Below are 26,593 nucleotides of genomic sequence, written 5' to 3' on the forward strand. Positions count from 1 at the left end.
CAACTTTAACTTGCTAAAGTTGAGCTCTTTGACCACTTTTTCCCTTCCTCATTTGTCTCTTCAACCTCTATTTTTTTTTCTTCTCATTATCTTCCCAAAATCCTTATTTTTCTTTGAAATTCTTTCAATTTGAAACCTCTCATTCATTTTCTTCTAAACTTCTTTGAATTGAGCTAATTTTATTTGAATTAGGATTCATTTTATTTTTCAAATCACTATTTAGGGTTATTTTCTTTAATTCATTTTGTTTCGATTTCATCCTGTAAATATTTTCTTTTCATTTGGCTTTTAACACCAAGTTCTGACTTTGTTATAACTTAAAAGAAGGTCTAAGGGGATATATGATTTCATTTGCAAGGCTTGCACCTAAGATTTGTTATAGCTGTTCTCATTTTAGTACTAGTTTTAAAAGATTCTTATACTTGTCAAACAATATGTTTTCAAATAAGAAAAATGCAATTTTCTTTGCTTTAAAGTTTGAAATAATTTTAAAGATACTTTTTACTTGATTATTGTGATTTATTTCTTTAAAGTTTGGAATAATTTAAAGATGTTTTTTACTTGGTTATTGTGATTTGTTTGTTATCTTTGAGCTTTTTTATGATTAAAAGTGATAAATCACAATTATACTCGTATACATAAGTAAGCGTGGAAAAATAGAAGCCCAATAATTTGCTTACATACAATTGTGTGTTCAAATTTTTTTTCAAATTAGTGACAAATGATTGCTCAAGTATGATACTTAATCAAGGATTGAGAAACAAAGAATATTAAAGCTTGGATAAAGCTTTGGATGCATGAAAAATCTACATTATATAATTTTCAGCTAGGACATTCGAATGCTAGATTTTTGTAATAGAAATACGTTAGGGAATTTGAATGCCTAATTATTGGAATAAAGGCCGTCGATTGCCCAGGCTAAAGCAGTTGATTGCCTTATTTAGAAAATTATTCTGGAACAAAATTTACACAGAGGCAGTCAACTTCCCTAAGTTGTCAGTCGACTGCTCTAATTCAAAAAGCTTTTTTTTTTAGGAATATGAAAAATGGTTTCTCTTGAAATGAGCTATAATCATTCATAAGTAATTTTTCACTTGTAAAAGATGAATAATTGCACTATTTCAAATAGATGTATTCTTAATTAGAGAATATGTTTTTTCAATTGAAACAACACAAATTAAGGATAACAACCCTTAGATAAATCTATATAAATGGAGACGGTAGAACACACTTTTTGAGATTAGATAAAACCTTGTAAAATCCATAAAGTTTAAAATGCTTCCCTGTCATTCTCTCAAATAGATTAAGGTTTTTGTACATTTTTCCCTGCATAAATAATGTATAAGAAAAATACCTTTGTCACTGATTTAAAGGTGTTTAATGGTTTAATTTCACAAGTATAAAGTGACATCAAACAATTAAGCTTCATTGTATTTTAGAGACATTTCAATTCTCCCTTTTGCATACCATAATTGATAGAGACGAAATAATCCTTAAAAAAAATGGTATTTACAGCACGTCTTGAAAATCATTTTCCTTTTAGCCTTGAAGGCTTTAATTTTGAATCTACACAAGGCTTGGAAGGCAAAACTACAACCAATGCTCAAGTAGAAGTTTTCGTCAACAACAAGATTTTTATTCTGGCAAGCTTTGTAAACTACACTATGAAAGCAAATATGAAAATGAAATCCAAAGTTAGTGAGAGACCAATGTAGCCAATTACATTATATATGACCTTTTTATATCCTTAATTGTGTTATGCAAAAGCATGTTTTACACAAACCAGAGAATTTATGAAATAAAAAGAAATACTAAATTCATCAAAGTATTTATATATGTATTTTGTGGAAGAAGCAAATGGGAATGGGCAATACTGGTTTAAACAAAGAACGGAACTCTTTTATTTTTTCAGTTGAAGAAAAGGAACAGTAATGTCTATAATGGCTATATTAACACCATGATTACTACAAATTGTATTATTTGCTTACCATAATCCTATTTGCTTTGAACTGTTTAAGTAATCAAAGTATTTACAAGCCATTTTATCATTTAAAGCATACCTTCATTTGTCATGTTTCATGTTGGTATTTGAGGATATTGACTCTTCATGGGTAACTGGTCTCAAATAAGGGAGAGCAAAAGTGTAAACTGACTGCACTTACCAAAAATCGACAATTAAACTGAATCGGGTTCGATTTTTTTAATTCAAGAAATTAAATTGATTTTGTATTTAGTTTAAATGATTTATTCAGTCGGTTTATTGTTTTGAATTTTAAAAATCGAACCAAACGAAAAAATCAAAATTTAATAATTAAATATTTAATAAAAATATTATTATATATTTAAATTATTTTGATTTTTCAATTAATCAATTACCCATTTACCCTTATCCAATACTTATTACAAACTCTAAAATCTAAATCCTAATTTTTCTCTCTTTCTCTCTTACACGTATTTTGATTTTTCCAAATACCCATTTAAAGAAGAAAAGAGGAAGATGGGGGAATAGCTGCAATGGCAGCGGCAGCCATAAGTCTTGTTGTTTTAGCAAGCAATCACTTATTTTGTTTACGGGCCAATAAAGGGTTTTCAATTTCGAAATCAAAAGGGTAAAAATTATGTTTAAGAGCTACTTTGATAAAAGCCAAACCCAAAGTCAATGGTTTGTCAATGGTGATACAAGTATTGGGAGGGGACCGAGCAAAGGACTTGCAGGTGGAGGCCAAAGCCATGGCTAGAGCCCAAACTTCTTACTTGCAAGTATAGGTCACGCCCTGTCCAGGTGATATACGTTTTGATTATGATAAAATTGTTATAACTTATAAAAAATGGAATTTAGTAAGGTGTTGAATTTCACTAATGAGGAATAAAATTGTTATGATTAGGTATGAATCGGACTTTGAAAATGTTGATAGCCTTAGCTTTGAAACTATTATTGGAACAAAGGAATAGGACGTTGGATCAAAATAAGAAAAACTGACAAAATCGACCAACCTAAGTTGGTTCAGTTAATTTCAATTTTCATCCTATTAGTAGGTCAATTTGATTTTTTCAAAGATTAAATCAATTTAATTAATTTTTAAATTTTTACAATTTAATTAACTGAACCAATTATTTACTCTGCCATAGTTTCAAATTAGGGCTCTTAATAACTTAGTTAACGAATGACTAAGGGTAAGAATGTTTAGGACATATTACCCAGTTTTGGTACTAATGGATAGTAACAGATTCAAGATTTTTTTTGGAGGGTGCCCACTTATTATGTGTATACAATATTGATAAATTTATCAATTTTATCAACGAAAGAATGTCTACAAAAAAGTTTTGAGGGTGTGCAAAGGAAATTTTTCATTTCAATTTTTTTATTTTCTAATTTTTAGGATGTCCATGGACACCCTATCTTTACACGTGGATCCACCACTACTAATGGATATGTGTTAAATTTTTTTCAAAATTTAAAGACTTGAATGAAATTTACCACAAAAAAAAAAGTAAACAAGCCCTCGTTATAGTTTTTTTAAGCTTTACAAAATACTTTTTTTTATAGAAAATAAAAAAAAGAGAGATTCTTAGGCTCTATTGGTTTGAGAAAATATTTATTGTTTTTATTTTTATTTTTATTTTTCAAAAAATAGTTTTATTTTTTATTTTTTATTTTTTGAAAAATGTATTTGGTAAATGAAAATAAAAAATTATTTTTTAAAATGTAAAAATAAAGAAATAAATAAAATATTCAATGATATTATTATTAATGGCATCTAATTATAAATATAATATATATTTATTAATTAATAACATTAAAAGGTGTTTAAATATGGTAACTTGCCAAAAAAGTACTATACATCTCTTGTTTTCTCAATTGAAAACAATTTTTTTTTGTTTTCAATTTTCAACTCATTTTCATTTTTTTTTAATTTCATTTTCAATTATCAAACACGTTTTTACTTATATTTTTTACTTTCCAAAAAAATGAAAACAGAAATAATTCTATTTAGTCATTTTCTGAAACCATACACTATCTTATTTTTTTCTTTTTTATTTTATCAATCGTATTTTGTCTATTTTAAAATTTGAAAGTAAAATTTATATAGAATAAACTGGCATGGGAATGACCCTTTTGGATTCTTATTGACACTATATCATTTATATAAAAGAAATTTAATTTTAAACCATTGTGATTTTAATATATGTTGGTTTTAATTGTTGGCAGTTGAATAGTTGCTTGTTGAGATAATGATTTTGGTTTTTAGTTTAATTTCATATATATATATATATATAATAGGTTATGTCATATTTTATAACTTTTGTATCTGGTAAGATAATAGAATTAGTATTTAAAAGTCGTAAATTTAAAAGAGTTTATACTTATAATGTCATCTTCATCTATATAAGGTTAAGGGTAGACAATTTGGGGGTAGATTAAATTTTAAAAAAAAGTTATGCTATAATTGTTGGAAGTTATAAAGCTGATAAAATTAAATTAAATTTGAAAATTTGTTCAAATAGTTGAAATTCAAAACTATTCAAGTTTAAAATATCCAAACTTGAACTATTCAAATTTATATTTATTCAATTTTAAAATTCAATAATTTAAACTTGAAAAATTTTATATACAACAGCCTTTTTACTCTTTACACCCAAAAGCTAAATACGCCCATGTTTCAAACATATTTTAGAAAAATTGCTCACCACAATAAATTGAATCACAAGGGCATCTACATTGAAACCCTTAGTAGCCAAATCTCAATAGTTTTCTTTTATTTCACAAACCCAAGAAACCTTGACAACAACCCATGTAAAAATCACAATCTCACCTAAATATCAAAATCCGGATGAAATGGGTGGACATGATCAATGGCTAAGATAATTTCTTTTCCTTCTACAAATTTGAACATTAGTTTGAATGAAATCAAAATCAGGTTTGACTGTAGAAAAATAATGTGATTATGATATATGAAAATGCATATTCGTCTGCCTTTAGAACTAGATGGATATGACTATCCATTTGCCTTTAAAATTGGACGAAAATGCATATTTGTGGACAATTTTAGTAGGGATTAAATGGGTTGAGTGGATAAAAATTAAGCAAGTATGCTAAAGGATTCAAAGGTAATTTTCGTAGGGATAATTAAGTAATGCACTTTTTTGGTAATTTTGCATGTCATAAAAATTTAAATTTGGTGCTTCTACTTGCACCCTTGTTTTTTCTCTCCTCAAATTTTTTCAAAATTATTTTAAAATAAAATTAATTAGTTATTTTTTTCATTTCAATTTTAAAAATTTTCAGATATGAATATCCAATAAATTTTATAACTTATCATATCTAATAAGTTATAAAACTTACAAAATATGAAAATCTAGTAAGTTATATAATTTACCAAATACATGTCTGATAAATTATATAACTTATAGGATTTTCATATTTGGTAAGCTAAAAAAGGTACATTTAATCTATATAATCAATATCATATTGACTAACAAACAAAAAAACATGATTTTTTTCTAAACTCTAGATATAACTTTTTTTTTTAATTTATAAGATATAAATATTTAGTAAGTTATAAAATTTATCGAATATGCATATTTGAAAATTTTTAAAAGTAAAATGAGAAAAAATAATTAAATAATTTTATTCATAAATAATTTTTTTTTTAAAATGTGAAAAATAAAAAGATGAGTGCAAATAGAAGTACCCTTCAAATAATTTTAAGCTCATTTACAAATTAGTTGACAAAAACTATAATTCTAATAAAAAGAGCATCTTATTATAGCATATGGGTCTTTAACTTTTTTTTTTTTTAAAAAGATATGAGATGGGAACTTTTAAAAGCTTTCGAATATGTGAATTCAAAAGCTTCTAAAAACTTTTAAATTTATAAATCTAAAAATTTTTAAAAATTTTTAAATTTATAAATGAATGATTACTTTAAACAAAGATAATTAAATAATTTTATTTAAAAATAATTAAAAAAAGATGTGGAGAGAAAAAAATGCAAATAGAAACATCTTTTAAACCTTTATTGTAAAATAAGTGATTGCATATAGAAATTTGCTTTAAAGGTTGATGATACAAATAATTCCAACAACTTGAATAATTAGAGTCCAAAATGGTGGAAGATATGAAATATCTTGTCGGGACATGTTCAATTGCCAACTTATTTGATTTCGTTTCTAATATAAAATAATTTTTGAAAGGTTAAACAAAACGATAACAATTAGTATTGGACTACTAAAGGAAAATGAAAGTTGTCGAGAGTTGGGTGTTAGTACATAAAGGGTTATCGGAGAACAGAAGCAGAAAGCAGCTAGCAGAAGGAGAAAAGAAGGGCTTAGCTAGCATCAAGCCCCACCTTAACTTTTTTGGGCAGATCGGCTATGCTTGAATGATGGCCGGTGACCGACCCTTTCCTCTTTTTTTTTTCCTCCACTCTCAATCCTAGCAAAGCGGAAATCACCTTTCTCTCTTCATCACCCTCACCATTAAACTTTTAGTCTTTCTCGGACCAATCCCTTTCATTTTTTTTTTTCTAATAGGTATTTTTCTTAATTCTTCATTAGAACTTTTTTAAATTACATAAAATAAAAAAAATCTAATTAAAATTTAGAAATACCCATGTTCTTACAAAATACAAAGATTCTGAGATCATCATTATCAACAACAACAACAACAAATTTTGTCTGAAAAACAATTAAAAAGCCATAAAGAAAGGTAATTTTTTTTGTACTTTCTTTTCATTTTTAATGTTTCTTTTTCTTTTTTGAGCTTTTTACTGTTATTGTTGATTATACTTTCCATTGAAAACCCATTTGTAATAATTATGACCGTAACTGTACATCTTGCCATTTTGATTACCCCAAAACTAGAATAAAGAAAATGAATGATCCAACAAGAAGAAGCAGGAATGCAGCAACAAAATTTAACCTGTTGATGAGTAAGGAATCAATCCACTCATCCTAATATTTTCAACTGAATTTCACCGTACTTTTTTTTTTGGCCAATGTGTTTCGCTGTACTTTGATTGATCTTTAAATATTTCAACCTACATTATTAATAATTTTTTTCTCTGTATAAATAAGGTAATTAATTAATTATTAATGAGATTTTACAGTTCATTTTGAGTTTCTTTGGCCTTTTTGTTTTTTGGGTTGCCGTTAGTGACGAGCACGCCTGGCACTCATCATTCCCTCCAACTCCCTCAACCTCTCTCTCTCTCTCTCTCTCTAACTTATCTCTGTCTACAGCTCATGCTGTTTTCGCTCTCTAAGACTTCTATTCCAATTCTCTCTTTTTCATCCCACTTTTTTGTTTTTTTAAATTTCTTCTCAGTTTTTTACTCTCTAAACTCTCTCATATTAGTTTTCTCTATTTTTTATTCATTTTTTTTATCTGGGTTCTGTTTGGTTTTCAGATTATCATCTTCAACGCCAGGTATTTTTTGATCATATTTTCACTTTTTGTGGATTTTTGGTATCTGGGTATTTTGAATTAATGTTCCATTTGCTAAATTCAAGAAGATATATAGCTTAAAGAATGTCTTTTCCGGGTTTTTGAGCTTTGCAAAGTTTGAACATTTTATGTTTTTGGGTTATTTTGTGCTCTCCCTTTGTTTATGTTTGGTAAAGATTTGATCTGATTGGTTGATGGTGTGTTGGGATTTAAAAGTTCAGCTAATCTTGATGAATTAATTTCATTTTGCTTTTGCCTGATTTTTTTTCCAAGTAGACACTGGTTTTAGGGGGCATGATTTAGCTTTGTTTTTGTTCGTCTGATGTGAATTTCAATAAAATATGGTCTTTTTGTCACCTTCATGACATTGTATTTCGATATGCGGGAACTAAAGCGCAGTGTTTAATTGTTGGGTTTCCAATATATCTAGAAAATTCTTTTCTGTGTATCTCGAACATGGCTTTAGTAGGACTGCTAAGCCAGTAGTCTGCTTTAAGGGATTAGCTGAAAAGGATAAATTAAATATGGTGGTCAAGTGCGAACTCCTGGGTGCCTGAGCTTGGTCTTAGTTGACCTATTTGGGTGAACTATATGCTGTTTTAAAATCTTGTCTTTTAGTTCATTGTATGTCTAGCGAGCTAGAATTAGTTCTACAGTTTAAATGGGACTATGAATTTCAAAGAGAGCTGATTGAGAGAAAAATAGAAAAAAGACATTATAGCCAGTTAGAATTTGGGATTATGAGTCTGTAACGCTTGAAGTGGTTGCAGCTGTTTAAGATTTAATTGCTGATGTCTCTCCTCTCACCAACTAGTAGCTACTTTGGGTCCCTAATGATGAATTTTGTAGATGTTTCATTTTTTGGGGAACAGGCAAATGTGCTTATTATCACATGAAAAATAAGATGGAACTACACTCTTGTCCTAAACTGGGAATCACTATTAGAAAGAGGTGAAAACTGCAACCAATTAAGAGATGCAGGTGGTTTCTGTTAATGTGAAAATGCAAATCAATGGTGGAGTGCATAGAATAGAATTAGGCATGTGCTTGTAGAGTTTAGTACAAGACATTCTTGTACTTAATGAATAACTAATATAAATACAGGTTCCAAATTTAAGTGATGCTCAATTTTTTTGCTTCCAAAATTATGTTCAAGTCATATGTATCAAGATCAGATGTGGGATATTTTGTTACTAAAAATTTTACTTCCAACATAATCCGGAATGAGGTGTAAACTGGATTCTGTAATCTCCTTATTTGATTTTTGATTCAATAAATTTGATCACCTTTTCAACAGTATACCATGAACAGTGTTGAGAGGGAGCATTTTTTCTTCTTTCTTTAGATTCTCTTCCTGATGTAATTTATTTATCTATTCCATACTCAATTAATGGTGCCATTGATGTTTCAGGTCAAATCTATTGCTCTTCTCCAGCTTAAGACCTAGAAAATCAAAACATTAAATTTAAAGCTGCCGAAACAGTATGGTGGTTTCCATGAGAGATTTAGATCCTGTTTTCCAGGGAGCCGGGCAAAAAGCGTATCCTTCACTTTTGGAAATTCGCAGCGTTTCATGGATAATCATTGTGATTATTTAGTGTTGTTTAGATTGATAGTCATAAAGTATCATTTTTTCTAGTAAATTTAGGTTGTAAATTGAGTGTAGGGCGACAAAATTTAGAGAAAGAGAACAACTATCACATTTACTGCTGTTTATAATCTTGGGCATGTCTGGTGTTGAGTTGCTCTTCTTCATGAATTATTCTCCTTAACATTGTGCAGTGGAATTGAAATCTGGCGCATTGAAAACTTCTGCCCAGTTCTTGTTCCAAAGTCATCTTATGGCAAATTTTTCACAGGAGATTCTTATGTTATTTTGAAGGTAAGTTATTTTGTTGGGAAGTGTCAAATTGGATTTTTACATGCTGCATGTTTCTGTTGGCACAAAAATTTTGCAGTTAAGATGGTAAAATTTGAAGCTTGTGGACTTAAAAATGTTTTTCTTATTGCAACTGCTAAAAGGTGATGGTAGCAGAGAAGAGTCTGTTAGAGGCTCTAATGATAAACTTTGCCAGGTCTTAAGCATTTGGCTGATGCTGTCATTTCATTTCCATTGGGGTTATTAATAAAAATTAACTACTAATCTATTACTAAATTATTCTTCTTGTTTTGAGGGTCTAAGATGCATCTAAGTTTTCATTCTCTGATTATTTTTCTGTAATATTACTACTTTTTGACGCAGACAACTGCCTCAAAAAGTGGTGCCTTACGTCATGATATCCACTACTGGCTTGGTAAAGATACGACCCAGGTAAACCTCGTCGCCATAAAATTTTGATTGCTTGTTAAACTCTAACATTGCAGCAAGTAATAGATTGAGTTTTGAACTAAAAAACTTTAGATTGATTTTGTGACCACAACTCGTTTAACCTAGGACGAAGCAGGTGCTGCTGCAGTCAAGACTGTTGAACTTGATGCTGCTCTGGGGGGGCATGCTGTTCAATATCGTGAAGTGCAGGGCCATGAAACTGAGAAGTTTCTTTCCTATTTTAAGCCATGTATCATACCCCAGGAAGGTGGAGTTGCATTTGGATTCAAACATGTTCAGGAAGAGGAACATAAGACACGTTTGTTTGTGTGTAGAGGCAAACATGTTGTCCATGTAAAAGAGGCAAGTCTTTGGACCTCATTGATCTTCTAAGGACTGATGATTCTAATTATTGAGTATGATTTAATCCTTTTTCTTTGTGAAGTTGATGATATGTGTCATTGCAGGTTCCTTTTGCTCGATCCTCACTCAACCATGATGACATCTTTATACTGGACACCAAGTCTAAAATTTTTCAATTTAATGGTTCCAATTCATCCATTCAAGAGAGGGCAAAAGCCCTAGAAGTTGTCCAATACATTAAAGATACTTGTCATGATGGGAAATGTGAGGTAGCTGCTGTTGGTGAGTAAACTAACAGATTGGGATCACGAATAAGGGCAAGGATGAGATGAATGAAGTAAGAAGAGTAATTGTGTATAAACTAATGATTTCAATCTAATTGCTCTACAGAAGATGGAAAGTTGATGGCCGATGCTGAAACTGGAGAATTTTGGGGATTCTTTGGTGGCTTTGCTCCACTTCCAAGGAAGACTTTTAGTGATGAGGACAAGACTATTGATTCTCATCCAACCAAGCTTCTAAGGTAAAATTCTGTCTTGGTTTGGTGGTGTTGGTGGTGGTCAATCAATGTTGGGCTGATTACCTCTGCAAATGCAATTTTGCTTTTTCTATATTGACCAATAAGTTATCTTTGAGTGGAAAGCAAAATCCTTTTGCATCTGGTAAAAGATTTTTTTTTTTTGTCTTACTACAGTTTTGTAATTTGAAATATGTTCTCATTGGATTATGTTTTATTTTCAAGAGTTGAGAAGGGGCAGGCAGAGCCAGTTGAGGCTGATTCCTTGACAAGAGAGTTGTTGGACACAAATAAATGTTATATTATGGATTGTGGATTAGAAGTCTTTGTATGGATGGGAAGAAATACTTCTCTTGATGAAAGAAAGAGTGCAAGTGGAGCAGCAGAAGTAATAGAAATACCTTTCTAATGTGATTTAGACTAACTATTATTTGGACTTCTCATTCACTCCTTTTACATTGTTGATGTCACTGTACAGGAGTTAATCCGTGGTTCTGAAAGACCAAAATCCCGCATAATTCGTGTAATTGAGGGATTTGAGACTGTTATATTTCGGTCCAAGTTTGAGTCTTGGCCCCAGGCCACAAATGTTGCTATTGCTGAGGATGGTAGAGGCAAAGTTGCTGGTCAGTAACTGAAATATCTTGCAATGTTGTTGTCTTTGCAGTATGAATTGTCCTTGCTTGAGATTTTTACTGTTTTAGCCTTCAAATAATCATTATTGCCATTGACAACTTGAAAAACTTGTCATTTTAATATATCATCAATGGTATTTGTAGCTCTTTTACAACGTCAGGGGGTGAATGTTAGGGGTCTTTTAAAAGCTGCTCCTGTGAAGGAAGAACCCCAACCATATATTGATTGCACAGGAAATTTGCAGGTATATTTGTACTTGTGTATGGATATTTTTCTGTGTGCTGACTCTTTGTATGTATCTAGATCCCTCACTGCCTTGCTCCCCCAGACAGTGGAGCTAGAAATTTTTTCTTGGGGGAGGTTGCACTGAGATTAAATATACATATATATATATATATATATATATATATGAATAGGATTTCAGTAAAAGTAGTACTGAAAACACTAAATTCTGATAATGAGGTAATTACATAGCAAAGGTTAAATTCCTTTTTATGAGTGAAAAGTATTGAAATTTCAAATGTTATATCACAGGTTGTTCCTATTTATATGCTGTGAATAAAAGTTTAACTCTCAGTGTCAAAAAAAAAAAAAGTCTAATTAATAGCATAGGGTAAATTACAAGTAATACCCAATGGTTAGTGGCCAAACAAATTTGCCCCTTGAGGTTTAAAAATTAACACTTTATCACCCTGTGATTTCTTCCATTAATTTTCAAGTCAACACTATTGAAGGAAAAATGAGATGTATGACATTGTTAGAGAGAGAGGGGCTAGAAATTCTAGAACAAATGGTGACAAAGAAAAATAAGGGAAAGAGAAAAAGAAAAATGGTTTTATTTTCAAAATTAACTGAAAAAACCTTCAGGGGTTAATTGTCACTTTGTAAATCTCAAGGGCTATATTTACACCACTCTTCACCACAAGATGGGCTTTTGTAATTTACCCACTATTTAAAAAAAAAGGATCATCAAACTTTTAAAATATGAAAGAAGCTATACAAATCACAGAAAAAAATAAATCAAATGCACAATTAATTTTGCAACTTAGAGTACGTAAGTGAGCTTTCTTTAATCATTTTTTTTTTTTCTGTTATTAAAATTGTAAGAAACCGGTTGACAACATATTTACTATCAATTTGTTTATTTCATTTGACTGGAAAGAAAAAAAATTCATAACATGAGTTAAAAGATCATGTGTAGTAATACTTATATTATGAAAAGAAAAAAATAGCTTTGAGGTTGTTAGACTGAAGATCAGCAGCCATTCCAAGCTCTTGAAGAACAACACTAACTCATATTTTTGGTTCCAATAAGGGTTTATTTACTGTTGTAAACTGTTTCTGTAGATTTGTCTTTAGACTTTTTATATCTTGCTTAAACATATAGCAAGCTTTGTTCTCATGTAGCAGGTTCTTTCGTGCTTCATTTGGATAAATTAAAAAATTTACTTACAGAAAAAGGTTAACGGAAATCAATTATTAATTTGGTATAACAAACTCGGATTACTGTATCAATTACAACTTTCACAAAGGGGACCGTATTAAATATTTATTGTAGGCACCAAAATAAGGTTTTACCCATTTCTTAGTCGGTAATACATCTTACTCGTTGAATCTTCAAAAGCTGGGGGTGGTGACGCTGCCAGCCCTTCCTAGCAAAATCTTATGCACTTAAGCAAGGAATTGTGTTTCCTTTTTCCTATTTAATGAGTGATACTATTTCCTTATTATATTTGACCTAAACTATCATATACTTTGACGAAATGATTGAAGTTTTTGTTTAGAAAGGTTGGGATCATCGTATACATACATGTGGACACCTCCCCCCCCCCCCCCCCCCCGGCCAAAAAAAGAAAGGAAAAAAGAAAAAGAAACAACTATAGAATCTATGATTATTTGCTGGAAAATTACAGTTTATTTGTTTGTTGCAATGCTGTATGAGTGTTTTGGAGGTGTATTCAATTGGCAATCTATATATATGCTAAACTATGATTGGATTGAGTGGTAATATGCTCTTCTGTCCATCCTATGGACATAATATATATGTAGCATATCGACCATGGTTTTGATGCTAGTTGACTGATAATAGCATTGACCTTGCTGCACAGGTTTGGCGTGTGAATGGCCAGGAAAAAGTTCTCTTTCCAGCTTCTGATCAGTCAAAGTTTTACAGTGGTGATTGCTATATTTTTCAGTATTCTTATCCTGGAGAATACAAAGAAGAGTATCTTATAGGAACATGGTTTGGAAAGCAGAGTGTTGAGGTGATTAAACATTCTTTAACTGTTTTTCGACTTTCAATTCCCAAAATTGTTGAGTTGAGTGCCTTAATGCTTTTAACCAATAATTTTTGTGACTGTCTTCACGATATATGATTGAGAATGACTGACTTTTTGCTTTGATAAATATTGGAAGATTGCATTAGTGATCACCATTCTGTTTTTCCTGCTTGCTTTAGTTCTGGCTGATGGAACTTGTGTTGATTCTGAATGTTTCCTTCTAAACATAGTCTGTTTAACTATTATGAACTTCTGTGGTTCTAACTGCTGAATGAAGTTGAGTTTTTCCACCTCAAAATTGATATAAAGGACGGCTGCAGAACTTAGTAATTTGTTGGTCCAAGTTTGAATTGATTCCTCTACTATTTCAATTTGACAGTTTTAGTCCCTGTACTTCAATTTTAATGTTATTTTTTGTCCTTAAAATTGACTTGTAATAAAATTATAGGGATTAAATCATTATAATTGGGTAGAGGGACTAAAATGGCTGAATTGAAATAATAAGGGTCCAAATTCAGACATTTGACCTTATTTATTGATAAAAAGTCCAGGAAACTAATAACTTTGGAAGTTTGGGTTTGTTGTTTCCCTATCCTTCGTTATGCATTTCATCTGTTAATGCCTATGATGAACCAAAAAAACTTTCTGTAGCAATTCAGAATAATAGTTATATTTAATCCAAGTGCTTATGTATGTGTAGAATTTTATCAGCTTTAAGGTTCTCTTTATTTTTCTAATGTTTACACCTCTGATAATATAAACCTGCTGCTTTCCACCCTGTTTGGGATTATTAATCTTTTGTCTGCAGATGCTTGTCTTGAGTTTTTTTTTTGGATAATCGAAATTTTATTCCATCATACAAAGAAAGCAGAAGATTCTTCTACAGAGTTTACAAACTAGAATTAAAACCAGAAACAGTAGCTAATTCACTAGCTAGAATGATCAAGACCCCGACTATTACACTGATCACTTGTGAGAGTAAGAGAAGAAGAGCTAATACTAGCTCGAACATCAACTATATTTGTTGGAAAATTACTTCTGGGTTTTTCGGTTTGTCTTGAGTGTTATACTCTTTAATTCCAAATATGTAAAATCCTTAGGCTATGGTCTGCAAGTTGGAATATAAGCTTTTATGAGTCAGTTCTTGTTGATTGACTGAATAGAAATCTACTATAGTCTATAGCAAATGCGGCATTTGTGCTGGTCAGTTGTGAGATTTTAGGTATTGATTTTCTTGATCATTTCAGAATTCGGGCTTTGACTTTTTGACTGATTTGGTTAGGATAGATTGTGTTGGTTTATTGGATTTGTTTTTGCCACATTTACTTTGGAAGATAGCAATCAAGTTTTTTTTTTATTTTCTGTCATTTGTATTCATATTGTTTGATTCCTTCTAGAGTAAATTTGGATTGGGTCTGGTTTGGTTTTCAATGCATTTAATGAGTCATTTGGGTTGGGTCAATTTTTACCACCTCTATACTATGGTATCGTGATAAATATCTATGATGACTTTTGCCATATATTGGCTAAATTTGATCGTTATACCTTCTCTTAATGGTGAGTTTCTTTATACTTGTGGAACAATCATGAAAATTTGATGAAGTTGGAATTAGCATTAGAAAAGAAGGTTAATTGCATGTAGTTGTTATTTCCCTGATGTTCAGCATTCTAGTCAAGGCAACTATACTTGTGAATGGAGAAAACTTATTTGTTTTAAACTTTTTGCCTTTATTAGGTGGTGTCCTTTTTAAGCATCCTCTTGTGTGATTATTTATCAGCATATACAGGGAACACTTATATGCAAATGACTTTTTCCTCCAATACCAGTATCTTATTTGCTATATGTGTGTATTTATCATGCAACTTTTTCTTACAATTCTTGTATTATTGCTGTTACTTTATTAATTATGCATTTTCGCTTAACAGGAAGAAAGAGTTTTTGCTGTCTCTTTGGCAAGCAAAATGGTTGAATTGATGAAGTTCCTAGCTGCCCAAGTAGTTTTCTTTTACCTAAAGCACTGTTGTTTTATTATTGAAATTATTGTTTGTTTACCTTTCTATTTTTCTTCTCATGGTATCTTATCTTTATCAGGCTTGCATCCATGAAGGAAGTGAACCCATTCAATTCTTTTCAATCTTCCAAAGCTTTATTGTGTTTAAGGTTTGAGGAATTTTGGGTTGTAAAATTTACTTCCTTTAATGGATACTCGTATTTATATTTTGAGATTTTCTCTAGATGACTGGTTCAATTATGTAAAATTCATCAGGGTGGTCTTAGTGATGGATACAAGAAGCACATTGCTGAGAAGGAAATCCCAGATGGAACATACACAGAAGATGGTATTGCACTGTTTCGAATACAGGGTTCTGGACCTGATAATATGCAAGCAATACAAGTTGAAGCAGTATGTTCCAAGTTTTCATCTACTATATTTGTGTCCCTCAGAACTCGTAAAAAGTATGATCCTGATAGAACTAATTTTTTTGTGGGAGAAGGTGTAACATTTCCACACAACCATGGTCTGGTACTCATTTTTGTCACTTTTGAATTTGAACAAAGTTGACTGGACCTTGTGCTGCCTTTTCATGTCTTTGATCTATGGCATTCCTCTGCAGTTTGCATCCATTATCCACCTGGGGAAAAAAGGCAAAACAATGCTAAGGGGCAGATAAGATAAATTAAGGACAGCATTCCATAAATGGCTTTACTAGTTTCTGGGTATGAGTAATGCTATATTAGGATGCTAAAGTTTAGCTTAAATAGAGTTGAACTCCCCATAGAAACTTTGGTTACCCTGACTTAACCTAATTAGAGCGAATAAGGTTGCAATTCTATTTCATGAATGTTGTTTAATCATCAAATTTTTTCCTTTGGACCTGCCTTGGGGTTTTCCTGCTGGAACTTACCTTTTCTGTTTTAAAAGGTTTATAAAGGTTTGAATTGGTCCTTATTTTTAAAGTCAAGTCCAAAGTTTTACGGTATCAGGTGCATATGGGAATGTGAAAGCTTGAGTCCCAAAAAATTGCAAGTACTTTAATCTCTATGCATCATATAAAATGGACAGATACATAATAAAATTGTTACATTGTGGTTTGATACTTTTTAAATTAATTCAGATATGATGTTTATTTAATAAAACAAACAGAAAGGGGAGGGGGAGGGAAATTGTATTCAAAGTGGAATTTAAAGTATAACTCTAATCAAGGTATGTAAGCCGTAGAAGTTAGTTATTTGGCTTTTCATACAATCTGTATCTGAACCTTCACCCCATTTAATTAAAACGACAAGACTACAAAAGAAGTCCTTGTATTTGCTTTAGCCTTCGCTTGGGGATTAAATCGTATTTGTTTTAATGGTTCCCTTTGTAATTTCAGTTTTAAATCCAATTATTTGTTCTGCATTTCATTAATTTTGTGTACAGGATGGAACTTATGCTCTTTTCCCTTTTTCTTTGTTTAACTTATATCAGGTTGCGTCATCTTTGAACTCCTCCTACTGTTACATATTACATAGTGGTTCCACCGTCTTTACATGGGCTGGAAACCTAACTTCCCCAGATGACCAGGAGCTTGTTGAGAGACAGCTAGATCTCATAAAGGTTCCATGTGTATTTTTAAGCAACTTCCTTCTCAGAACTTGATTTAAGCTTGATAGAACAACGTGGCTAAGTGGATAGGTTGCATTTATTTGTATTGAATATTGTGAATCTCCTTAGATTCAGTTATTTGGGTTTTCAATTTTGGGTCTTTCAGGTTTATGTCTAAGTTGTTGGGGCTCCTTTTTTTTTGGGTCTTATGATACCCTTTTGATTATCTCCAGCCTAATTTACAATCCAAGCCACAAAAGGAAGGATCAGAATCTGAACAGTTTTGGGAGTTGCTAGGAGGAAAATCTGAATACCCAAGCCAAAAGATTTCTAGGGAACCTGAAGGCGATCCTCACCTATTCTCTTGCACATTCTCAAAAGGTAATGGTTACTCTCTGTGGTGGTTATAAGGTTTTATTTCATGGTCTCTTGATTCTAGAAATATAAAATGTTAATTTCTAATTGTAATTTTCTAATTCTTTATCTTTCTTCATTGTCATGGTTATTGCAAATTGCACTAAAATCTGCAGGGAACCTGAAGGTGTGTATCTACTTTTCAACTACTTTCTGAACCGTCAGTATAGACTACTTTCATGTTGTTTGAATTTTAATTTCATGTATGTTAATTCTGATAATGGTATCAAATCTCGTTATAATTTCATACAATCTCGTTCCATCAATTTATGGGTCATGCCCACTCAGCTCAATATGTTACATTTTATCAAATAGTTACGAAATATAATGCTTTGAATTTATTGGCATTTTATTGTGGAAGACGGCTAAAATAAGAAGAATATTGTGTCTTCTTGTCTTTTATCTGCATCACCAGTTTGAACTTAAGTTCTATTGCAGGTGATGGAGATATATAACTTCACCCAGGATGATTTGATGACTGAAGATATATTCATCCTAGATTGTCACTCAGATATCTTTGTTTGGGTTGGACAACAGGTTGATACCAAGAATAAATTGCAGGCCCTGACTATTGGTGAGGTAAGATCATCTGGTTGCATGGAAGATGGAAACAATAGTTGCACTCTCTTTTCTAAGGGTATTGTTTTCAATTTCGTAGACAAATTATGGATGTCTGAGTGCCACTGCATTTCTTTAAGTCATAAATCTTCAAAAATAATGTAAATTGATTTGTTCTAGTGGTTGGTCGATACAATATCTATTGAAGATTTGAAATAGTTTGTGCTGGGTACTGCCAGGTGTGTTCTGACCGTTCCCTTCTGTTGTTGTGCAGAAATTTCTTGAGCAAGATTTTCTCTTAGAAAATTTATCTCGTGAAGCTCCAATATACATAGTCATGGAAGGAAGTGAGCCACCCTTCTTCACACGTTTTTTCACATGGGACTCTGCAAAGTCAACAGTAAGTATCTTTACTGCTGCATGAGAAGTGGGCATGATTGATTTATCTTTGCAAGGCTCTTAGTGTTTTTATTGGCTTGCAGATGCATGGAAACTCATTTCAAAGGAAACTGACCATAGTGAAAAATGGGGGTAGGCCAATAATGGATGTAAGACTTCTTTTTACTCTTTCAGATTAGTTGAACTTTCTATGCTCTTGATATTGAGTGATTGCTATCCAAGCCCCAGGTTGTACATTTACATGGTGCATCATGACTTCTTGGCTGTAGATATTCAATGTATTTTCCTTAATTCTCACATGATAGCTTTTGACATAGAAAGGAGCCCTTACTTACATGTTCCATTTGCCAAAGAACCACCCCTTTTAAAAAAGAACAATTTTCTTTCGACTTGTCGCATCTGAGACTGATTATGCTATTAATGCATGCATCACCTTGGTAATACAGCTATAATCAGATAGACTTGAAATGGTTGTTAGAAGTAGGAAGTCCCAAGGAGTCTTTCTTTAAATTGTGCTCTGTAAAATGCAAACAGTCTATAACATGGCATGTTCATAAGGAATAAATGTTTGTTGATCACCATTGGCATGGTTTATCAGTCATATGTTTGGCATAGTTTGATACTCTTTTTTGTTATTGTTAATTTTTTTGGATAAAAAATGTATGGATGCTTTTTTTTTAAAAAATTATTATTCCTTTTGTTATCATATTCCCCTTGCCTTTTCCAAAGGATAAGAGTGGGGTGGTCAAGTTAGTTGTGTTGGAAGTTAAAATGTTGATATCCGATGTTCACAAGAGAAGTATCTTCTAGAAATTATTAATTCAAATTGTCTTGATACTTTTTGCTAATATAATAGCTGTAGCTGCATCTGCGGAATATAGTGGCATTGCTATTTGCATTCTTTGACAGTGCTCTCTTCTCTGGTTCAGAATGACAAAATCATTGTTGGAAACTGTTGCTTGTTAATGGCCAAAAGAATGTAGTTTGTTAGGTAGTGAGTGCCAATAATACTGCCAACTATATTCCCTTTCTTTATAAGCAACCATGAATGAGAACTCTGTATTTTGGGTTTTCTAGAGGAATTTATTTTTCATGCTGTGTAGGATGTATGATGGTAAGGAGAAGTGATTCAGTGTTTTTGCTACTTTGCAACAGTTTTTACATTTAAAAAGAGATAAAAAGAGAGAAAGGAGATGTGTTAAGAAGAAGAGAAAAGGTCTTTCCTGAAGATGTGCCAATTAATAGTAGGATATGGAGATTAACCATAAGCGGTCATAATTGTTAGTAGAACAGTTGCTTATTGCCATCCTGCACCTCAGGCCTAGATCAAACTTTTCGTTACAAATTAATAGCCAATGATGTCGACATAATATCTGGACAATTCAGACTGATTTGTGTTTTCAAAAAAATGAATACAATCAGTATCAATAGTATCTAATAAAAAAAAGTGAGGAGTCTATGTGAATGGTTATACAAAGGAGGGCAAAAACATGGCTTTTTCTGATAGAAGAGACAATAGTAGAAATGATAGTAATTCTAACAAACTCAGTAAATACTCCGGTGTCCGTATGTAGTGGGAAAATTAATCAAAGAATGAAGAATTGTGTTAGTGATCTTTCCATTATGTGGTGGCAGTGGCATCATTAGTGGATTGGATAAATTTCCAATATTTTACCTGATAGGTTTTTCTCACTCTGTTTTTTACATCATTTTATCACTAACCTAGATATACAGATATATGAGTGCAATGCAACACAGGTACAAGGTATTTCATTGCAAGTAGTGTTGGAGAGATATGGAGAGATTTTGTTGGCATTTGTGTAGCTCTTTGTCCGATCCAGTTTTTGCTTCATCACTTTAGCATATAGTGCCATAGACGTGTCTGAAACTATGTCCTATATGATAAATAGTGAGGGGCATGCACTTAGCCAAACCAAAATATAGCTGTAGAAAAAGAAACAAAAAAGAAACATACGGTTTCGGAGGTATCTGATAGTAATTCATAAAATTTCTTTCATCTCAAAATTTGGATGATTCTCTGTAGTTTCTTTTTACTTTGGCTTTTGGATTCCTGATGTGGAAAATGCTTTCATTTGAAAGTCATGAAGTTTAATTAAACAGTAAGCCAAAGGTATTAACAATAGGTTAATGTGCTGATCTCATGCAAAACCAAATGATGAAAATTATAGAAGTGAGAATGACGCAAATCAAATAATTATTAATTTAATTCTTATGATGCTTTTACATTCATTAATCTTGTTTTTAGTTTAGTGGTTCATAGAATTACTTCAACATACTCCATCTAATACTAATTACTAATTAAAGTGTGTATATGAGTAGAAATTTGGGTTAAGCAGTAGAGGGTTTTTAAGAATAAGAACAAGACATTGGGTAAAAGGGATGAGTAAGTGGAATAGTTGTTCATTTATTTTATTTTACTGTTTTATGTTCAACAGTAGAGGGTTTTTAAGAATAAGAACAAGACATTGGGTAAAAGGGATGAGTAAGTGGAATAGTTGTTCATTTATTTTATTTTACTGTTTTATGTTCAACAGTTTGAGCTTGTAGGATGGGAGGCAAATTTTGACATAAGCAGTTCCTAGTCCTCACAACTGAACCTGGTTTGATTGGTTTGCCAGTTTAGAGGTTTACTGATGTTCACCTAACATGCAAATCTAGTTAAAGCTTGAGTTTCAACTACATTTTATGTTGAAGTTGAACCTTGTATATAGTGTCGGAACCATAAATTCAAACTACTTTTACTCTTGATGATATTTAATTTGAGTGTGCTTGTACAAATTTGTTTGACCTATTTTCAGAAAAGTATAAATAATTAGTATATCCATAAAGCTAATATTAAATATTTTATCATAATCTTTTTTTTTTTTTTGCAAATATAGTCATAATTTCATGAATTTAAAAATTCTAATCAAATGATAAATGGTTCCCTTAAAAAATTTAATGGTTATTTTGATGTAATATTTAGTTTTTTATAGGTTAGTTAACATTTAACAATTGGGTGGACTCAATTGTTAAATGATTGACCAAACTAAATTGGATTTACTTTTGCCTTAAAACCTTTTCATTCATTAATAAGGTACATCTGCGCATGTGTGTCTAAATTTTTTCTTTTTGTTAATACTTTAACAGTCCACTTTAGTGTTAATTCTATGTTTTAACATCTGATTGCATGTTTAGAAACCCAAGCGGAGAACACCGGTATCATATGGAGGAAGGTCAAGTGTGCCAGACAAACCACAACGTTCCAGAAGTATGTCCTTCAGCCCTGACCGAGTTCGTGTGAGGGGCAGGTCTCCTGCTTTCAATGCATTAGCAGCTACATTCGAGAATCCTAATGCTAGAAACCTTTCTACTCCGCCACCAATTGTTAGAAAACTCTACCCAAAATCTGTGACCCCGGATTCTGCAACAAAGTCTGCAGCTATAGCAGCTCTTAGTGCAACTTTTGAACGACCACCATCAGCTCGAGAGACTATCATACCTAGATCTGTGAAAGGTGTGCATTTTTTGGGTTTTGAGATAAATTTATGTTATTTTTGTATTTGTACTCAAAACTGAAGTACATTTCTTTCATGGTGAAGTGAGCCCACCGGCACCCAAATCAACACCAGAGCCTAACTCTAAGGAGAATTCCATGAGCAGCAGACTTGAATCCCTCACCATACAAGAAGATGTGAAAGAGGATGAGGCTGAAGATGAGGAAGGCCTCCCAATATACCCTTATGAACGTCTTAAAATAACATCAACAGATCCTGTTTCTGAAATAGATGCGACCAAGCGAGAGGTATAATTTTAAGATGGTATTGTTTTAGTTATATCTTATAAGGTTGCTCTAGGTTTATATGATTATTGCTTCTCTCAAATTTTAATATTTGAAATGTGTAGACTTACCTGTCATCCGAGGAGTTCAAGGAGAAGTTTGGGATGAAAAAGGATGCATTCTATAAGTTGCCCAAGTGGAAACAGAACAAGCTTAAAATGGCACTTCAACTGTTCTAAGTCTCCTTGATGCATATGCTTTCTCTTGAGAACCCTGCAAATGAGGCTGCAGGTGGAAGAAGACTTGCTTGCTAATCTGTATAAGTTCTTTCCATCAAAAAGTTTGCTTTTCTTAAATTACAATTTGTGAATCATTCTAACTACACTCATTTCTTTTGGCTGCAGTGAGAGAACCCGTTTTATCAGGAGTTAAAAGGGACAGCATCAGTGCATTTTTAGCTGCTTCTGCTCCCAAGAAGCTTGTTTCTTCATTGATGAACAAACATCTGGATTTCAACCAATTTTTTCTCATCTGGTTGTTTGAATGTCTAGCAATTCTCCCTTTTTCTCTGTATTTAAAAAAAAAAAATTTTTGGTTGAGTTAGCTAATTGGTAATCTTCATGGTCACAGGCTTGTATTGAGGCTACATTTTTGTATTTTTTTCAGTCTTTTTTTTTTAAATATTGATTTAAATAGAGCAATGTTAGGGGCTTTCAAATTCAGACCATTTAGGTTGTATTGTACAACTGAGGATGAAAAGTGTGTACAGCAGAGTGTAAGACTAGTTCACTCATCATTTGTTTTTGGTAATAAAAATTTGATTTTTTTTTATTTGTATAAAAATGACATGACAAATCATAACTATCCATCCATTGCTTTCATAAACTAAAGTCTAAATATGGCAATTGAAAACACAAAAGAATAACATAAAAACGAAAGTGATATGTATTAAAATATTAAAAAATTATATATTTATATGAGTTTAATAAAAATGAAAAATATATTTTATATAATATATTTCGTATTGCTCATGTAAATATAAATTAAAAATATATAATTTTTATATAAAACAGGACTTGTCAGTGTTTTAGTTTTACAATAGACGAAAGGTTTAATTAAGTACGCTAATAACCAACCAGAGTCCAGACAGACCTTAGCAGCCTCCTTAATTCAATCATCTCCATCAAAAAATCGGGCTGAACTGACTGCTCAAACTCAGCATCCATAATCACACCATCCATGACATGCACAACAAGCTTCCCTCTCCTTATGCCACCCTTGTCTGACTTCACTCTATTAACCACCAGCACTCCTCCTACATCCTTTAAAATGATCAATGTGAACCCAGGCAAGGAATCGTAAGACACCTCTTCACCAGCACAGCGTAGCCGAATCAAATATGCGAGGAACAGCTGAGAAACCCAACACACCGGAGATCACTGCGTATGTGTCATTCATCTTTTCTCCAACCAAACTACTGTTGGTGTGTAACCTTAAATCGCGCCCAAAACAGTGAAAGGAAGGTCTCTGAATCATCATGTTCCCAAATGTACCCAGCAAATTGCCATTATCAGAGATTTTAAGGATGTTTATGTTGTTGTAAAAGGGCCTTGCTCCATTGCTTATTGCCGCATCCGGAACTTTAAGCATAAATGATCACCACCATGATACACCAAAAAGGCACCACCAAGAATACAAAAGAAATTGAGTTTTTGAAACGGTAACTTCTCCTCATCTCACTCCACTGATTATTCTTAAATAACAACTAACTAAGCATTTTATATTTCCTATAAACAATAGTTTCCTTTGGACTTTTTTTTTTTTTGAAAAAATGATTCAGAATAAAAACATAAAGTGAACAGGCAATCAGAAAGTGCAAGAAGAATCCCTTGTTGTCATCAGATTCAGACCCAGAAATCATATTCAATCCTCCGACTCAAGGGATCAAAGAACTCAGTCTGAGACAGATTCTGAAATCAAATTGCAAAAGAAAAAGGAAGTACTCAAGAATTTATTAAACTTGGTTGGCTGCATGCAACCATGACAAAAAATAATCAACAAGCAGGAAACTGCTTCGAGGGTCATCCAAAGATTTCAAGCTTCAGTTTCGAACTTTTAGTAGTGGTTTTGCCTGAGCTGCTGGCTATGTAAACCGAGAGGAAAACAAGGTCTCAAGCGCACTTCTTTCTTCTTTTTATTTTAGTTAAAAATGCACTAAAGTTTTCTTGACTTAGCTCAGGTGCAATTGTCTTGAAAAATGGTCTTTAAGTTTTCTGGAAGGTTTATAAATTCTAGTTTTAGTACTCCATTAGAGGAAATTATACTTGTAAGTTCCAAAGTTTGAAACGTTAATTCCTGAGCTTTGAACGAGTGTTTCCATTAAATCTAACATTTAAAAGTGGGTTTAGATGAAAAAAAATTAAATTAAAATATTTTATTTTAAAAATTTAAAAGTTTTCTCTGGTTAAGGTATCAAACACAACACCATGACCCATTAAGAACAGCTCTCCTCAGACTTAAAGCGATTGTCGACCCCGCATCCGCTGCAAAGCATCTTCCATCCCATAGAAATGAAATGAAATCTGCAGATCAAAACAAAGCTCATAAAAAATCAAATGTGCATATCACGAAGGTGCAAAAATAATTAGACTTGTATCTAGTCTAGCGCATCTCGTCGAAATGCTGTCAGAAGCCTACGAGGTCCCTCCTGCTCCCAAGAACAGTGCTCTCCCTGTGATCCCTCAATTTCATCGTCCAAAGAAAGGAGTGGTCAGTACACAAAACAGGGTTAGGAGTGCCAATAGCCGAACCATGTATGTCCCTTAGTACAAAAGAAAGTGCATAGCATGTATTATTAAAATTTTTCATTAAATGAGTTACTATTTATTGATGATTTTGTTATTTAAAAAAATAAGTTGATAAATTTAGTTCTAATATAAAATAAGTATGAAAGTTTAAATAATTAATTTTGATTGCTTACGTATGAGTTTTGTACATCTTATTAGGTCAATGTAGTTTGACAGTTGTAAAAGATTTTGACCCAATAAATCTTTGATGAGGAGGTTTTTAGAGTTTTAATATAAATTGACTAAAGTTTTTTGTTCACTTTTAGGTAACAATATTTACTCATTAAGAGCTACCAGTAAGAGAAAAACGAGGAGAAAGATCTAATCTTGTTATAAAATTATAGTTGTTTCTGCTTGACGACTATGTTTATCTAAACAAATACAAAATGAAATTGAATTTGGTGTCTTAATATTCACATATAGTTCTTAACATTTAAATATATACTTACATGTGGTATCAGTGCCTAATTATATGATATTATGATCCAAAATTATGTTTTTTAAATTTTAATTTCGTATAAAATTAAGTTTTGGACAAAATCTTATGGTTACTGCAATCCAACTTTTTGATCTTATTTCCTCAAAATTGATTTGGGACTTTTATTCTTCTTTGTAAAAGGATTGAAACCATGTATAGATGTTCCTTAATTCTTTTTGTATAGTAAGAAATCAAGATTTAAAACTTTGGGTTCAAGATTTGAACCAAATTCAAGATTTTCTTAAAACATCAATATTTTATGTGTTTTAATCCAAATTAGTTCTTGAATATTGTTACCAATGATTGAAACACGTGTTTTAATTGCATAAAATTTGAATTTTAATTGATCAATTAGGACGAAACCAAAAATGGGTTATGCATGGGTTTTTATCTGAAAATTTTGGGTCAAATTGATATTGATTCATGTTATTTTGATGCAATTTGAAGTATGAGTTTTGTAAATATATGTCTTAATTAAAGTTTGGAACATTTAATTTCATTAAAACTCAAGGAAAACATAAAAAATAGAAGAAAAAAATCAAGTAATAAAATATAGGTCAAGAATGGGTATGAACATGAGATTTTGTTCCCAAATTCATGGTGATTTATGCATTTTTTTATGCATATATTAATTAAGCTTTGTATATTAATGTCTTAATTGAATATTTAAGGGTTTAATTGCATTAAAGACTAAGAAAAACCATGAAATTTGGACTAAAACCTGAATTGGGTTGAATTGTGCTTTTAACGGGTCGAGTTAACCTGATTGGAGTTATGAAATAATGAACAGTGCTAAGTTAGAACAGCATCAACTCAATGAATAGTACTAACAATACTGAGTTAGTAAATAGTGCCAGAATCAATAAATTGACTCGCTTGGACTTATTTTGCTTCCGTTTTTTTATGCCGTTTGTTATGTTAGTTTTGAAATTTTATGCTATTTTTATTTATTATTTTTATAAATTTTTTAAATGGCATAA

The 26,593-nt window shown here is 31.7% G+C and overlaps 1 protein-coding gene and 1 pseudogene across 3 annotated transcripts; one reads left to right on the top strand and one right to left on the bottom strand.

Annotated features, from left to right (window-relative positions):
• The first annotated feature begins 6,258 nt into the window (after positions 1-6,258).
• Positions 6,259-23,132, top strand: LOC111284792 (villin-4-like). Of its 3 annotated transcripts, none has more exons than XM_022873740.2 (24): positions 6,259-6,709; positions 8,859-8,987; positions 9,230-9,329; positions 9,690-9,758; positions 9,882-10,118; positions 10,223-10,400; positions 10,509-10,641; positions 10,861-11,023; positions 11,114-11,261; positions 11,415-11,515; positions 13,380-13,535; positions 15,477-15,545; positions 15,643-15,711; positions 15,818-15,955; positions 17,021-17,149; positions 17,371-17,518; positions 17,668-17,678; positions 17,990-18,130; positions 18,384-18,509; positions 18,592-18,657; positions 21,707-22,025; positions 22,111-22,313; positions 22,415-22,606; positions 22,694-23,132. In XM_022873740.2, exons 2-23 carry the CDS (start codon positions 8,932-8,934, stop codon positions 22,526-22,528), a joined length of 2,874 nt encoding a protein of 957 aa, XP_022729475.2. In that variant the 5' UTR covers positions 6,259-6,709; positions 8,859-8,931; the 3' UTR covers positions 22,529-22,606; positions 22,694-23,132. The 3 variants fall into 3 exon arrangements, with proteins under 3 accessions (XP_022729475.2, XP_022729474.2, XP_089618437.1); XM_022873739.2 differs by lacking the exon at positions 6,259-6,709 and adding an exon at positions 7,165-7,429; XM_089762311.1 differs by lacking the exon at positions 6,259-6,709 and adding an exon at positions 7,292-7,429 and having other exon boundaries at positions 10,512-10,641.
• Positions 23,133-23,459: 327 nt separating this feature from the next.
• On the bottom strand, positions 23,460-24,116 carry LOC149518500 (uncharacterized; annotated as a pseudogene).
• Between the last annotated feature and the right edge of the window lie 2,477 nt (positions 24,117-26,593).

Source organism: Durio zibethinus, chromosome 6 (assembly GCF_047325235.1).
Source record: "Durio zibethinus cultivar Kanyao isolate XHJ-2024 chromosome 6, ASM4732523v1, whole genome shotgun sequence".
NCBI classification, from domain to species: Eukaryota; Viridiplantae; Streptophyta; class Magnoliopsida; order Malvales; family Malvaceae; genus Durio; species Durio zibethinus.

What these genes read in the sequence shown, in the direction of transcription:
- LOC111284792 (XM_022873740.2), top strand. Translation starts at nt 8,932, where the DNA reads ATGGTGGTTTCCATGAGAGATTTAGATCCTGTTTTCCAGGGAGCCGGG. An exon ending in GACAGCTAGATCTCATAAAG is followed by an intron (nt 17,150 to 17,370) that starts GTTCCATGTGTA and finishes GATTATCTCCAG; the next exon opens with CCTAATTTACAATCCAAGCC. An exon ending in CATACCTAGATCTGTGAAAG is followed by an intron (nt 22,026 to 22,110) that starts GTGTGCATTTTT and finishes TTCATGGTGAAG; the next exon opens with TGAGCCCACCGGCACCCAAA.